Source organism: Macrotis lagotis, chromosome 8 (genome assembly GCF_037893015.1).
Source record: "Macrotis lagotis isolate mMagLag1 chromosome 8, bilby.v1.9.chrom.fasta, whole genome shotgun sequence".
In the NCBI taxonomy this organism is placed as follows: domain Eukaryota; kingdom Metazoa; phylum Chordata; class Mammalia; order Peramelemorphia; family Peramelidae; genus Macrotis; species Macrotis lagotis.
Genome location: NC_133665.1, coordinates 33466634 through 33482726, shown reverse-complemented (window position 1 = coordinate 33482726; position 16093 = coordinate 33466634). Strand labels below are relative to the sequence as shown.

General features: G+C 37.5%; 1 protein-coding gene across 8 annotated transcripts in view; it reads right to left on the bottom strand.

The window, feature by feature from the left end:
- Positions 1-956: 956 nt before the first annotated feature.
- The window catches only part of TLE1 (TLE family member 1, transcriptional corepressor), a 119569-nt gene continuing 104432 nt past the window's right edge, over positions 957-16093 (bottom strand). For 7 of the 8 annotated variants that reach the window (XM_074196678.1, XM_074196685.1, XM_074196677.1 and 4 more), the window contains 5 exons: positions 13938-14185; positions 5249-5396; positions 2723-2873; positions 1954-2030; positions 958-1806 (listed from right to left, as the gene is read on the bottom strand). In XM_074196678.1, the coding sequence (XP_074052779.1) occupies positions 1699-1806; positions 1954-2030; positions 2723-2873; positions 5249-5396; positions 13938-14185 (732 nt within the window). In that variant the 3' untranslated portion in view covers positions 958-1698. Of the gene's footprint in view, positions 1807-1953; positions 2031-2722; positions 2874-5248; positions 5397-13937; positions 14186-16093 lie in introns of all 8 variants that reach the window. The other variant, XM_074196683.1, reaches the window with a different exon arrangement.

The following is a 16093-nucleotide window of genomic DNA, read 5'->3' as shown; positions in this document are numbered from 1 at the left end:
CAGTTCATCCTGCATTCAAATACTAATTTTGCCAAAATGTCATGTCACCATCCTGCTTTCTCCACTTAGAAAAACTCTAGAAGGTCCTATCTTCATAATTTCTACAAAACATCAAAAATCCATCATAACTTTGTCTTCTCACACCTTTCCATTCTTCTTATACTTATGCCACCATCCCAAATTATTCTTTGATCTAGTGACTTTAGTCTCCTGGCTGTCCCACTCTCTCAAATCTAAAAGGTTTCTCTGGTTGAGGCCCATATATGAAAAGAGAGCTCCTTCCTCAACTCTACCTAATAACCTTTATACTTTCCTTAAGTCCCAAGTATAATCTCTAGGAAGCCTTCCCCAACCTTTCTTGATTCCAGAATCTTCCTTCTTAATCACTTCCTATTTATATTGTATATAGCTTGCTTTGTCCATGTTTACTTGCAATTTGTCACCCTCTTTTTGTATCTGTAGTGATTAGCACATTGTTGGCACTTGATAAAAGTTGATGATCCTGTCACAACACATTTAGGACCTGAATTTTGTCAGAAATGGGTAGACTACAACCCTCTTCTATTTACCACAGCTTCAGAGAGTTCTCTAAACCTTAGAGAAGTGAAGTGAATTTCTCATGATCACATAGGTAATCAAATTCAAAGGTGATATTTGAAGAGTTAGATAGGGAAGGTAGGAGAGGTTTAAGGAGAAAAATAATTACTTATGTTTGAACCATGACTCGTACTGAGTATTCAGAAAAATTAAGTGATTTTTCTATGGGTTTTTACAATTATTAAATAATAGTAAATACTTAAGTCTAGTGCTCTTTTCATAAAAATACACTTGCCTTAGGGTGTGATCTGTGAGTTCTAGTCAAGGGAATATGATAGAATTAAGTCAGATGAAATAATTCCAGTTTCTTCCCCACTTCTTCCTCCCTTCCCTACCCATACCCTCCCATCCCTGGCAAATTACCATTTATAGCTTTGACACTGTTCATAGTCTATGGCGGATACACATTTGGTTGGCTACACATGAACAATAGAAGCATTCAAATACAAATGTATTAAACAGAAAAAAGTTCATTTTCAAGCTTCAGTACATACATATATTTTGGACTCACTTATAAAACCCATATTAATGCCCACTCCCAATACCCTGACAAAGACTTAATAAAGAAGATGGAAAAACACTTGTTGGTACTAAAGCCTTTACTGTAATAAACCAAATATATTTACAATTTATACAAATGTTTAACCTTCAACAAAAATACAAAAAACATATCACAAGATGCAAAACCAGGGAACAAGTTCATCGGAGACACCACTGCTCTACATAGGACAGAATGCAAGTTGAACTGCAAAGAACAGAAAGGTAATCTCACATATTCAGGCAATGAGAGCAATCTGTAGGAGGTCACAGAGAAAGAAAATAAAAGGCTCCAACATTCTTCAATAGATTCAGTCTCTGAATCCTAAGACCTTGGCTATCTGTCCATTCATTTTTGTCTCCATGCTTCCTTTGGGTCTAGGCAGGTGACCTTTATTTAGTTTGCTGGATGTTGCCTTCTTTTTGTAGACTTGGAGTAGTTTCATGAAAAGGTTTGGAAACATCAGATTTCTTTTTGTTCCTTAAGTTACAACCTTTCTACTTCTACAAATTCAAAACATTTTGGCCCAGTTCAACTCTAAAAGTTAAAACAACATCATGTTTTCAGTAGATTACTTCATAGACTGTAGCTTTCTTGTCTCCAGAGCCAGTGACTATATATTTATCATCCACAGAGATATCACAGCTAAGCACTGATGAGGACTCTTTGGACTAGAAAACAAAAAAAAGACACATTATTGAGAGAAGTGATTATAAAAAAACAGTTCACATTCATGTCTATTTTCACATATTGGAAGAATCAAGGTTATCATGGACAAATTCCATTTTCATAATCAATTCTAGGAAAGGAACTCCTACCTGGAATATACTGGCTCCATAGGGGGTTCTCCAGGCATTAAGGAGATTATCTTTTCCGGTACTCACAAACCATTTACCTATAAGAAGAAAAGGTATGTGTAAAGTTTTAACACGAAAGAAACAGAAAAATTCCCAAACCCATCACAGACAGCTGTATTAGATTTACCCAAACTATGCATAAACTCAGAAATATTCCTTTAAAATTTGGCTTTCAACGTTTGAATGGAAAACCTTCTGATAAGGGAGAAGGAAGATTTAAGAATGACTATGGAAACCTAAGAACCAAAGTGGATGTTGATATCCTCAATTGAAATAGTAAAGGTTAAAGGAAGGCCAAGTTTATAGGGAAGACAGATTCTGTTTTCTGACATGCTGACTTTGAGCCAGTGATAGGGATGTTACTGGGATTATAATTCACGGAAGAGATTAGGGTAGTATATACCAACATAGATGTCAAAATGTAATGTAAATTTCTACCATTCCTGAAATATGTTTTGTAGAAAAAGTGGAAATGGGAAAGGGTTAAATTTTTCCCTTAAAGAATATCAACTCTACATTAAGGAAATTCCATGGTCTGGATAACATTTCTCATTAGTGAGAAAGATTGAAGCAGACAACCATTAGTAGTTTCTTAGGGCATTATTAACATAATGGAAAAATTATTATTATTACATCCAGCTGCTTAATTCAAGAATAGCATTTGTTCTGACATGTGAGCTTCAGTTAGTTTTTTTAAACGTCTTAAGGATTTGTTTTCTATTCTACTTACCACAATAGGCAAACTTTAGTGACAAAACACAGCTTTCATGAAGATGCAACTGGTACTTGTCTGGTTTATTGACATGTAATACTTCCACATTACTGCTCTCCATGCCCACCGCTAGCCATTCTCCAGTTGGGCAATATCCAAGAGAAAAGATCTATTAAAAAAAGTCAAAAAGAAGATTAATTCTTTTGCATAAAAAAGTTTCAGAGGGAAGAGGATAAATATACTACTAGGAAATCTATATTTAGCTTCTTTATCTTTACATATATAAATGGGGAAAACTCATTTAATCAGGTATAAATTATAAAAGTGTGACAATTATCACAGCTTGACCCCCCAGCAGAAAATGTATTTTAAGCAGAATTCAGAAAAAAAAGCAAAATGGAAATGAAATGAGTAGTAGTTTTTACTTTTCCTTCTCTTATAAAAATGTAAAAATTTGGGAGAATTAAAGTTTTACTTAAAGACTCTGAAGGTCTTCCCCTAAAAAAGAGCTAAAAAAAATTCTAAACATTTTCCCCAAGCTTTCACACTTCTAAAGGCAACAAACATGAGAATGATATGAAAATGAGAAAGCTACATAGAATACATTTGTATGTATGTAATCTAAACTAAAAAAAGGAAATACAGATGAATCAAGAGTGCTAAAAATTTTACATATAATTTACTTTCCATTTCCCCTCCCCTACCTTCAAGGAAAAGGAAAAATGCTGGTGTAAAAATTTTCATGCATATTTTACTTTCTTTTTCATCAGATCTTCAAAGAAAACTGAAAGTCCTAGTTATATTCCCTGAGTGAATTCAAAATTTCTGGAAACATTACAACATTATCCCATCAAGAACATGATAAAAACTGATCCTATTTCTTCTATTAGGGACAAGTCATGGAGAAATCATTAAAAAAAATAGCTGCTTCTTGTAACTGAAGGACCCTATGATGATCATTCGGGGTCTCTGAAAGAATAGTACAACAACCCATGGCCTCATTTTTTATTATTCCACTTTTTTGGTTTTATCACTTTGGAGATCTGTTATGGGCAGGAAAACTCTTCTTCCCCTTGGTGGCTTTGCACAGTATTTGCTGTTGGTCCTTCAGTCTTATGACTTGGCTAAAATCTTTCTGCCTCATTTTTCATTATGACCCTCAAGTCAAACATCCATGACAATTAGAAAGGAGAGATTATATTTTAAAGTTCACTCTAGAGGTCAGCAAAACTGAACTATTCCTTTTCTGCACAGGACCATGTAATGTTCTCACTCATGTAGTGCTAACTCAAACCCTACTTGGGAAAAGGAGACAAATACAGATGGATAAAGATGAAGTGGCCCTTCCAGGGAATTGTACATTTAAGAGTGACCATCAGTCCCAGACCAATAAAGGACAACCAACAAATAGTTAGAAATCTGATTAATTTTCATAATGCCAAACGTATGGAAATAGCCCAGAAAAAAATACACACTGGAGATTCTGCAACTGTTTTCAGAAAGGTCTACTTTAGAGGTTCATATAAGACCTGGGGGGGGGGGGCAGGGTGGAGGGGTTATGATATGGTTCATCCTGAAGGGATTTTCCAAGCACTCTGATTAGAGTGCTTGAAAATTCACCAAAGGACAATTTGTCTGGAATCCTCTAGCTCTTGGGGAAAAATCTAGAATTCATACCAAGACTGGGAGTTTGACTAAAGTTGGATGAGATAATCCCTGGGCATTGTGCTTCTCCTACTTTTGCCTAGCCTATGTGGTCTTAAAGTATGGACCAAAAGTATTCTTGGGTAGTAGTTACAGGATGGTAACTACTAAAGGGTTACATTACTTTCTAAATTAAAAGGATCATCAACTAGTTTTGCCATCCTAAAGCCATTAGAAGTAGCAGGAGGACCCTGGCTCCTAGCCTGAGGATGGAATGCGCCTAGTTTTTCCAAGTCCTGGTTTAGTATTAGACACAACTTCACACCACTTTCACCATGGGAGATATTCACTACTTAAGTAATTTTCAAATTATTCCAAAGCTCTGAGGTTTCCATTTCTTACATTTAAAATCTTGAAACTCAACTTGTCTACTCAGTAACAAATATATTTTAATAGATAAGTAACAGAAGTGAGATTACCTAATATTGCTTTGTATTTCTTATCCTCCCTGACAAAAACTAAAGAATAACTTTCTAGGTTGTTATAATTATTTTTCTCTCTATTGTTGTATATTTTACTAGCATTATTTATATATTAATCAAATGATCATCTTTTTACCTACATTAAAGTAGTAAGCATATGTACAACAGGTTTAAATACGGCTTAAAGAAAACAGTATATTCTTCGCTAACCAAATACCTTGAATGAAATTATGCATAAACACAACAGAGCAGACTGGTTTAACTTATCCTTCAAAAGCCTTGGCCTATGGCACTCTGAAAACTGTGGGTGTTTCTACATCTTAATAAAAAAAAAACAACTTACAAACCTAGCCACTCCTTTGACTGGGTCTCTACTATAAACTAACAAGCATATTCATAGGAAGGAAAGACTCATTACCTGTGATGTGAAGTCGTGCTGCTGTAACTGCCGCCCTTCTCGTAGGTCCCAGGACCTGACCGTGTTGTCCAAGCCTCCCGTCCAGAGCTTGGTGCCATCATTCGAAATGTCAATACAGCTGGCTCCATCTGTGTGGCCCTGGAATTGCCTGATAAAACAAACCCGATTGAATAATGATTTCCTGCCAGAACTCAAGGTAAACACTGTTGTGTTGTTAGTTTTGGACTCTGTAGGCATGTGTCATCTCTTCTGTGTCTGTTGATGTGTAAGATGAAACTACCCTTCCCTTGGTAGGATATGAAACTGCACCTGCAAAATGGTTTTTATGATGCAAGCAGTAAGGTGATGGAACTATTTCAGCTAACTAAACATGAGAAGTTAAATAGGTCCTTATTAGCTTTCCCCAAAAAACATTCTTTCACAAGTTCCAATTCTTTTCATACCTGCAATATTTTTTTAAAGGGAACATGCAAAATCCCAATTTCATCCTCAAATGAACACATTATATAAGAACAAGACCTGCTTAATAATATGGGTGAGATCCACTATTTCCACCACCCCTATAGCCATCTGTGAAATGTCACATTAAAAATACAGAAGGTTTAGCGACATTACCCGGACAGGATCCAGAAAACCAACTCTCCCATTACCATGACTGAGCCAGTAAAAGGATGCCCTTTATGCCAATGGGTTATGAGCTCATATATTTACGCACTGTTAGAGCTTTACATTAGGAAATCCTCAATCCCAGTAACAAAGGGTCATTCCAAGTTCTATTCAGACCTGTTGACCTCAAGCTTGGCAAGAGAGCAAAAAGTGATTTGCTGATCAAAGTGGCAGGAATCTCAGCAAGGTGGGGCAAAAATGCAATATTCTCAAAGGATTATCACATACTCTCATCTGAGCACTTACTATGTACAAAGTAATAAGCATCAGAGGATTAGGTAGGATAGGTTCAAAAGAAAATGCAGCAAATGACTACAGCAATCTACTATTTGACACACCCAAAGACATCAGCCTATGGGATAAGAACTCACTATTTGACAAAAATTGTTGGGAAAACTGGAAAATAGTATGGCAAAAACAAGGCATAGATCCACATCTCACACCCTATATCAAAATAAGGCCAAAATGGGTAGAGGATTTAGGCATAAAGAGTGATACCATAGATAAATTAATAGATCAAAAAATTTACTATCTGATCTATGGAAAAGGGATAAATTTATGATCAAATAAGAATTAGGGTACATTATAAACTGCAAAATGGATGATTTTGACTATATTAAATTAAAAAGGTTTTGCACTAATAAAATGAATGCTACCAAAATTAGAAGAAAAGTATAAAGCTGGGAAACAATCTTCACAACAAGAGTTCTGATAAAAGTCTCATTTCTAAAATATACAGTGAATTGTATCAATTTTGTAAGGTCACAAATCATTCCCTCAATTGATACATGGTCAAAGGATATGAACAGATAGTTTTCAAATGAAGAAATTAAAGCTATATGTAAGCATATGAGAAAATGCTCCAAATCACTACTGATTAGAGAAATGCAAATTAAAAAAAAAAACAATGAGGTATCATCTCACACCTATTAGGTTAGTCCAGATGAGAAAAAGGGAAGATGATCAATGCTGGAGAGGTTGTGGGAGGATTGGGACACTGACACATTGCTAGTAGAGTTGTGAATGGATCCAACAATTCTGGAGAGCAATATGCCCAAAGAACAATAAAACTGTTCATACCCTTTTACCCAGCAATTCCAATTCTAGGACTATATATCCAGAAGAAATTGCAGAAAATGGGAAAAGTTCTACTTTTCCAAAATATTCATAGCAGCCATTTTTTTGTAATGGCAAAGAATTGGAAATTGAGGGGATGGCCATCAATTGGGGAATGACTAAACAAGTTACATTACATGAATACTATGGAATATTACTGTTCTATAAGAAACAATACATGGTCAGACTCTAGAGAAGCACAGAATGACTTATGGGATCTGATGCTGAGTGTGAAGGTAGTAGAGCCAAAAGAACAATTTACCTATTAACATTATGAGCCGAACAACCTTGATGGAAGGAACCCCTCTCAGCAGTCCAGAGAGCTAGGACAACCGTATTTGACAGATTATGGACTACACTATCCCCAACCAGAGGAAGAAAAACAAAACATAACACACAGAAAAAAAACACCCCTATGGAATCTGATGAACACTTTATAAAAATTACCTGTTATGTATCTCTTTCCCTTAATCCTAATTCCTCATGCCAAAAATTACTAATTTGTAAAAAGATTTATCAAAATGTATATGTAAAATGCTAACCTGACTGTTTCTTGCTGAGGGGAGTGGGGGTGGGAAGGTAGGGTGAAGGGAAACTTTGTAACTTGGAAATATACATGCACAAATGGATGAAAATAAATAAATATTAAAAAATAAAGTAATAAACTAGGCATGTCATGGCTCAATGAAATTGGATATAAATCTATCACTTTAATGTATATCCTTAGTGTCTAACATTGTACCTTATAAATTTAAAAAATGTTTTATTTACATCTTCAAATTCTCTTCCTCTCTCCAACTTCTTCAAAGATTGTTTCAGATCACTAAGACTAGAAACTGTTTAGCAATATATAACTAGAGCAGGGGTAGGGCACCTCTGGTCCATGGGCTATATTGGTCTGGCACTGCCAGGCAGGACTCAAAATTCAATAAATCTAGTAGTTTTTTAGAAGTGAATTAGTCTATGGCCATACCACCCTGAATGCGCCCCGATCTCGTCTGATCTCGGAAGCTAAGCAGGTAGGGCCTGGTTAGTACTTGGATAGGAGAAGTGAATTAATAAATGTTTCCCCACAGATAGTCCACATGAGGAAATAAAAATCCAAATGGATTTTTGTAAGAAAAAATTTTCCAGGGAGCCAAGATGGTGACAAGAGTGTAGGGTGTCCTAGGAGCTCTCTCAAAAATCTTTGAAACTAAGGACTTTAACTAAATTTTCAAGAGACAGAACCCACAGAGGGACCCAATGAGGCAGTGCTCCTACTCAAGATAACCTGGAAAAGAGCAGAAAGGCTCTGCTCCCTGGGGTCGGAGGAGCAGCCCACCAGAGGGGTGGCCCGCCAGAGCAAAAGAACTTCAGCCTCTGGGAGGCAGCCCCAGGGCTCTGGGAGTCGCTGCTCCCAGCAGCACGGGAGTTTCCTGACCTGCACCCTGGGGGGGAGCACAGGGCACAAAGTGGGGGACCAGCGGGGAACCTCTGCCAGAGCCAGCATGTGGAACCCAGCCCTCAGGGCACACACAGCAAGCTGCCTGGCCACTGCATTCCAGATACAGGAAACAGAAGCAGGCGGAGCCAAGTAAGCAGGAGCCCCCAGGACATGAGTCCATTGAACTGAGGAAGGGGAGTGAAGAGAGAGAGACTGCTCAGCTCTGTCCTCTGTCCCTGGTACAGGACTCTGGGGCTCTGACCACATTCAGATCCTGATCCCAGTATAGGCCCCCTGGAAGAGCAGCAGGGCCACCCCCACCTCAGCCCCGTGGCAGAGGGGGGCACATATATATGGTCATTCACAGACCAGGAGGGAGGACAGAGCCTCGCACACTGAGACCCTTGTGGGAGTGTCCCAAAAGCTCAGGAAGCACCCCCAAAACAGGCACAGGCTGGGAAAAATGAGCAAGCAGAGAAAAAAGAGGAACACAATTGAGAAATATTTTGCAAATGAGCCCAAAAAGGATCAAAATACTCAGTCTGAAGATGAGGAAGCACAAGCTCCTGCATCTAAAGACTCCAAGAAAAACAGAAATTGGGCTCAGGCTATGACAGAGATTAAAAAAGACTTTGAAAATCAAATGAGGGAGTTAGAAGAAAAACTGGGAAAAGAAAGGAGAGAGATGCAGGAAAAACATGAAAATGAAGTCAGCAGCCTAGTCAAGGAAATCCAAAAAAATGCTGAAGAAAATAGCATGCTAAAAACCAGCTAGGCCAAATGGATAAAACAGTTCAAAAAGTTATGGAGGAGAAGAATACTTTAAAAATCAGAATGGGCCAGATGGAAAAGAGATAAGAAAACTCTGAGGAGAATAAACCCTTCAGACAAAGAATAGAATTCAGGGAGATTGATGAATTTGCCAGAAATCAGTAATCAATACTTCAAAACCAAAAAAAATGAAAACTTAGAAGAAAATGTGAAATATCTCATTGAAAAAACAACTGATATGGAAAACAGACTTAGGAAAGATAATTTAAAAATTATTGGAATACCTGAAAGTCATGATCAGGAAAAGAACCTTGACATCATTTTCAAAGAATTACTACAGGAAAATTACCCTGATATCCTACAAGCAGAGAGCAAAATAGAAATGGAGAGAATCCACTGATCCACCTGAGAAAGAGATCCCAAAAAACCAACCCCTAGGAATATCATAGCCAAGTTCCAGAACTCCCAAGTCAAAGAGAAAATATTACAAGCAGCCAGAAGGACACAGTTCAAATATCGTGGAGCTGCAGTCAGGATCACACAGGACTTAGCAGCAGCTACATTGGAAGCTCATAGGGCTTGGAATACAATATACCGGAAGGCAAAAATGCTTAGAATGCAACCGAGAATCAACTACCCAGCAAGGCTGAATGTCCTCTTCCAGGGAAAAAGATGGACTTTCAATGAACCAGGGGAATTTCAAATGTTCCTGTTAGAATGGCCAGAGCTGAACAGAAGGTTTGATCTTCAGATACAGGACTAGGGTGAAGCATAGAGATTGGAGGAGAAGGGGAAAATATGAGGGACTTAATGATGATGAACTACATGTATTCCTGTATAGAAAAGTGACACTGATAATACTCATATGAACATTCTCAGTTAATAGAGCAGGTAAAAGGGAGCTTTTTATAGTTGAAGCACAGGAGAAAGCTGAATTCGAAGATAAACTATGGTGTAAAAACGGAGTCAATAGGAAAAAAAGGGAAATGTAATGGAAGAAAGAAAAAGGAGAGGGGGAAATAGGCCAAGATATTTCATATAGTAAGATTTTTCTTTATCTTTATTATAATGAGCTATTGCAATGATATGGAAGGGGGAGGGGCAAGGGGGAACAAGGGAATCTTCGCCCTTACCAGAGGTGTCTAGGAGAGGAAACAGCATATATACTCAATGGGGTATAGGCATTTGGAGTAAGAAGGAGGGGGGGGGCAGTGGGAAGGGGGGGGATGTGAGTGATGGAGGAGAGGATGGACCATTGGGGGACAGTGGTCAGATATAACACATTTTCTTTTTTTCTTATTGCAAGGGGCTAGGATTGGATGGCCTGTCCGGGGACCGCAGGGCCAGGTGGATTCTGGGCCTAAGGGGTGGTATGGGGGCTTGGGGCCTCTTGGCCCCAGGGCCAGGGATCTGTCTGCTGCGCCACTCAGCTACCCTACAGAAGAGTCAGAGTGAAAGGAGAGAGAAAATAGAGTACATGGTAGTGGAGAAATACGAAAGGAGGGAGTTGCGATCAGCAATGGCAAAGCTGGAAAAATATGGAAGTAACTTTTGTGATGGACTTATCATAAAGAATGTGATCCACCCACAACAGAGTTGTTGGTATTGGAACAAAGACTCAAGCACATCTTTTATTATTATTATTATTTTCTTTTTTTGGGGGGTGCAGGGCAAATGGGGCTGGGTGGCCTGCCTGGGGTCACATAGCAGGGTGATCCTTGGGTGTCTGAGGCCGGATTTGGCCCGGGTGCTCCTGGCTCAAGGGCCAATACTCTGTCCACCACCCAGCCCCTCCCCCTACTATTATTACTATTTTATTTCATTTTGGGTCTTTTTCTTCTTTTTTTTTTTTGTTTTTGCAGGGCAATGGGGTTCAGGTGGCTTGCATATCACACGGCTGGGTGATTGTTGGGTGTACAGGGCCAGATGTGGGATCGGGTGCTTGTGGCTCCAGGGCTGGTGCTCCGTCCATTGCTCCACCTGGCCATACCTACAATTATTACTATTTTTTTATTTTAATTTTTTTTTCTCTCCCCTTTATCGCTGAAGCAAGTTTATATTTACGGGGGGAGGGGTATCTCGTTCACTCACACAAGAATATTTTACTAATGTAAAAATAACATTAATTGTACAAAATGAGAATATTAAATTAAAAAAAGAAAAAAAAAGAAAAAAGTGGAACCTAAAAAAAAAGAAAAAATTTTTCTACTCCTGTCCTTAGACATTTCATTTACTGAGATCTTTATCTAGTGTCACAGAAGTAGTAATAGAAACAGGTTGTAGATGAAGAACTTACGTGAAATCCAATACTGCTTGCACTGTTTCAATTCTCTATCTTCTAAGGTGCTCTGCCTCTCAGTTTATATGCAGAAGACTAAATTATATTTACTGATGTCAGAGTATTGATGAACCTGATCTTATAATTACAGTGTAAAAGAGGACCTCCAAGTCTCTTCTGATTCTAAACACTGAAGAATTCCAGAGCTTGAGAAATGGAAGGGTTCTAAGTGGTCATGTGGACCAACTCATATAAGAAATCATTCTTTCTTTGCTTGAAGAATTCCAAAGCTGGGAGAGATAAATTCAACCTATACCTCAAGGAAGCCCTTTCCACTTTTAAACAACTCTACAACTTCCAAATTTCAAAAGGGATGAAGATAAAAGGAAAGTTAGCTCCTTTTAGTTTAGATTCAGTACTACAAAAAAACGCTGGTTTTTCACTGGTATGTGGAAGTTTTTTTCTCCTTTTAATAAAAGCAGGAAACTCATTCATATTTTAGTAGGGTATTTTATATGGTGCTCTGGCAAAACAATTCATCACTCAGGGTCAACCTGATGATGAACCTTTCCAAATTTGGCAAGGATGTTCTCTGGAGAGCAAAGTTTGTTAACTGGGTCACACTTTAAGTCTATCTCCTTCAGTGACTTATGACCTGAGTTTCTGTTCTACTGGCCTTCAAGTTCCTGAAGTTATTTCCAGATATCATGAGGAGGCATCAAAAGAAAATTTTGCTGGAATATGAATGTATGTGTGTATATATATATATATACACACACACACACACATGGATATATACACATATATATATATATACACACATACACATATATATTTATTGACAATGAATTTATAGGGGGAAACAAAGATGAGAGGCTGAAAGGCCTATTACTATATTCTAAGCAATTTGGAGAAAGGTCTGAATTCTGTTTTTAAGTCTTGAGAATAGGATCATCTGGATCATGTCACTTCCTGGATAGAGAGATCCATAATGTCAATTTTATCCAATTGACCAACCAACCCACCATCCAACCAACTATCCATCCATGGCAATAGAATTAATTTTACTGATTTACAGGGCAAACAAATGAGCCTTGATGATATAGCTTCAGCTTTTATAGCAAACAGTTCCTAACTAATAATTACTGAGTGCCTATAATGGACAACGGACTGTTTGTTTGCTATAAAAGCTGAAACCATATCAAGTCTCATGGATGAGGAAGAACAAAATAAATTACTCCCTAAAGACAGGAACAAGTATAAAGGTCAAGAGGATAATATACAGAAAGGACCTCAGATAACAAAATTTTGCTAGACATAAGCTTATCATGCAGGTTTTATTCAGGGCCTGAGAAATGCCAATGTCTTTTTAAAATTTTTTTACAAGGCAATGGAGTTAAGTTGACTTGCCCAAGGTCACACAGGTAATTAGTAAGTATCTGGGGCAGGATCTGAACTCAGATCCTCCTGACTCCAGGGTTGGTGTTTTATTCGCTGCACTATTTAGCTGCCCCAAAAACACCAATATTTTTTAAAAAGCATATTGTAGGGCCATGCTCTTCAATATGTTCTTCTAGTAATTCTAGACAAGTTATATCATCATTTCTTATCAGGTAGCTTCTAATTTTACAATCAACAATTTCAGCTAAAACAAGAACTCCAATGAAGCCCTCTCATGACCCAAGCTCATCCTTCCTCTGGCAAAGCCCAAATATGAGAAAATTAGGGTGAAGGTGATTAATAAGAAACTATAAAAATTCAGGGCAGGAACTTTTATGACAACCTTATACAGGTCTAGAGCACACATTCTTAATCTTGTTTTGGGTCAAAGTACCTGTGGCAATCTAGTAAAATCAATGGACCCTTTTCATAAACATATTTTTAATTTGTAATATAAATTACAAAGGAAGTCATATATATATATATATGTATATATACATATATAGATATATGTATATACTGAAATAGTTATGAAAAATAAAACATAATAAGAACCCTTGGTCTAGAAGGTATTGATCTTTAACCATGAAATCTCACCCTCTCATCTCTTTGCACTGTTTCCCCCATCACATCCCTCCTGGTTTGCTCTCTCACCTTGCTGCTTATCTCTTAGGTTCCTTGGCTTCCTTTAAGCCTTTGCTAAAGTGTCCCATCTAGCAGGAGATCTTTCCCCAGCTCTTCTTCACTGCTTATGGATATTGTATACACTTGGTTATGTTCATGTTCCTCCTCCATTAGAGAGTAAGCTCCATGAGGGAAGGGATTATTTTTGCCTTTATTTATATTTCCAGGGTTTGGCAGTGTCTTCCATATACTTAATAAATGCTGACTGATTAACTGAGGTCTACCAAAGGCAGCCTATGCATTAGGAACATTACATTATATACTCAATGCCTCTTCTAAAGACTTCTTCAGGAGCTACAGTCACCTACCTGACCAAAGTCTGGTTGTGCAGATCCCATACTGCAATGTTCCCATCACTGCAGCAGGAGAAGCAGACCTTGGAGTCAGGGCTGATCGCCAGGGCATAGCAAGCAGGAGCTGAGGATGTCAGCTCAGCTTTGATGCGTGGGGTTGGAGCTGCCAGGTCCCAAATGGATAATGTACTTGCTTCTCCACCTACTATAAGGGTGCAGCCATCAGGTAGCAACTTACAGGAACGGATGTAGTTATCTCTGTTCTGTGGAATCAACATTGTTCAATTACTACGGGCACTACCCAACAACAATACCCTTCCTAACACTAGTCTTCAAATCTGGGATGTCTCAGGTACCAAAACAGTATAGCAAACAGAATATTCGAATCCCAAGTTCTCTTTTCTGACAACTCACCTTAATACGTGGATGTATTAGCTTTTGCTTCTGTGTTCTGTCCATTTTTTTATGCAGTAGGTGGGGGCATATTACACTCACTTTCCCACAACTAAACATAAGGCTGCATACTTATTTCTCTAAGAAGAAATAATTTTTTCCCCTTTGGCAATCTCTTCAAAGTTAGCTTATAAATCCTTTGCCTCATTGAATCCTGTGAACTACCAATGTAATCATAAAGAAAGGATGTATATTTTTGGTTGTTCATAGTTCCTCAACTCATTTCCAAAGATATGTGTTCCTGTCTTCTTTGTTCAGGCTTTGACTAAAAAAAAAAATTTCAAATAGGCTTGTCTCTATAAGAGAACATATAGAGTAAGTATTGGTCTCCCATCCTGAAAGGCAAAGTAAGATGATGGGAAAATTCTATCTTTTCTACTCTCAAAATCAGTGAGATATTATCAATAAATATAGAAAAAATAAAACAAAACAAAAACAGGTGAGTGATACCAACAAAATAAGAAAAGGAAAGCGTTTTCTCTGTATTTTAAACTCCTCCATCCATTAAATCTACAAAAAATTCATGTGGTTTCTGAAGCAATACTACAGATTTTTCTGAATTTTTTTCAGTGATTAAGAACAGTTGTTGTCAACCATTCAAAGAACCATGGAAATTTTAGCTAAGTGACTTTGTCAACATTTAAATTAAATCTACCTTACATGGCCCAAAATACCACACACAGTGTGGGTTTTTGGTTTGGGGTCTGAATTCTGTCCAGGAAAACTGAAGAATTTTATGAAATGATCTGGTTGAGAAATGACAAGAATTCCTGTGGCTTAAATGGTAAGATACCAATGTCCTAAAAAACAAACAAACCAAAAAACCTGTTGCTTGGATTCCTAGCAACTTCTCCAACTCATATTCCCTAGAAGGCTGTGTGTATCTCACAGGGGCTTATCTCTGATAGGAGAGTAAATGCAGGCACCATCTAAACAGCAGAAGACTCTTGTAGCATTGTAGTCTATAAATATGAGAATTATAGCTACAGTACAAAACATGTTCTTGTGGCATTGTAGCCTATAAATATGAGAATTATAGCTACAGTACAAAACATGTTCTTTCTTTTCTCTGCACATGATATTTACAAAATGACAGACCTAATCTGAGAGATAACCTCACTGACTTTCTTATCTTTTTAAAAACCACAGTTTTAAAGCATTTTATGCCTTTTTGGACAGCAATTTTCTATTATGGACTAACAAAGAAAATAAGTCCAAAAAAAACTCCCCATTAACTCATCATCTCAATAGAAAGCATATTCAACACTCCTTATCCATAGTCCACCACATCTCTACCAGAAGATAGTATGTTAATTTCATCACTTATCTTCTGGAACTAATATTTTACCCAGCTTTCTTAAATGAGACTCTTAAAGAATCTTTATATCTATTATTTTTTTAACTGAGATACTTAAGAACTGTTATAATTAGTACCTATCAGTCTTTCCCTTATCAGAAGACTATTCATGTATTCCTAAAGTCTTTCCAGAGGCTGTCAATTTTTCAGAATGCTTTTTATACTGTTTTGTGGTTCAATTTTTTTATGCAAAAGTTAAACAAAAATAAAGTTGAAAAGAATTCCCAGTGCATTTCTAGCTATGCTCCAATTCACTGAAAGGGAAACTCTCTTATAATAAGAATTCAAATAAATGTGAATTACTGGGGGGGGGGGGGGGGGGGAAGTCATACCAGCACTAGAATTTGATTATATCAACCAC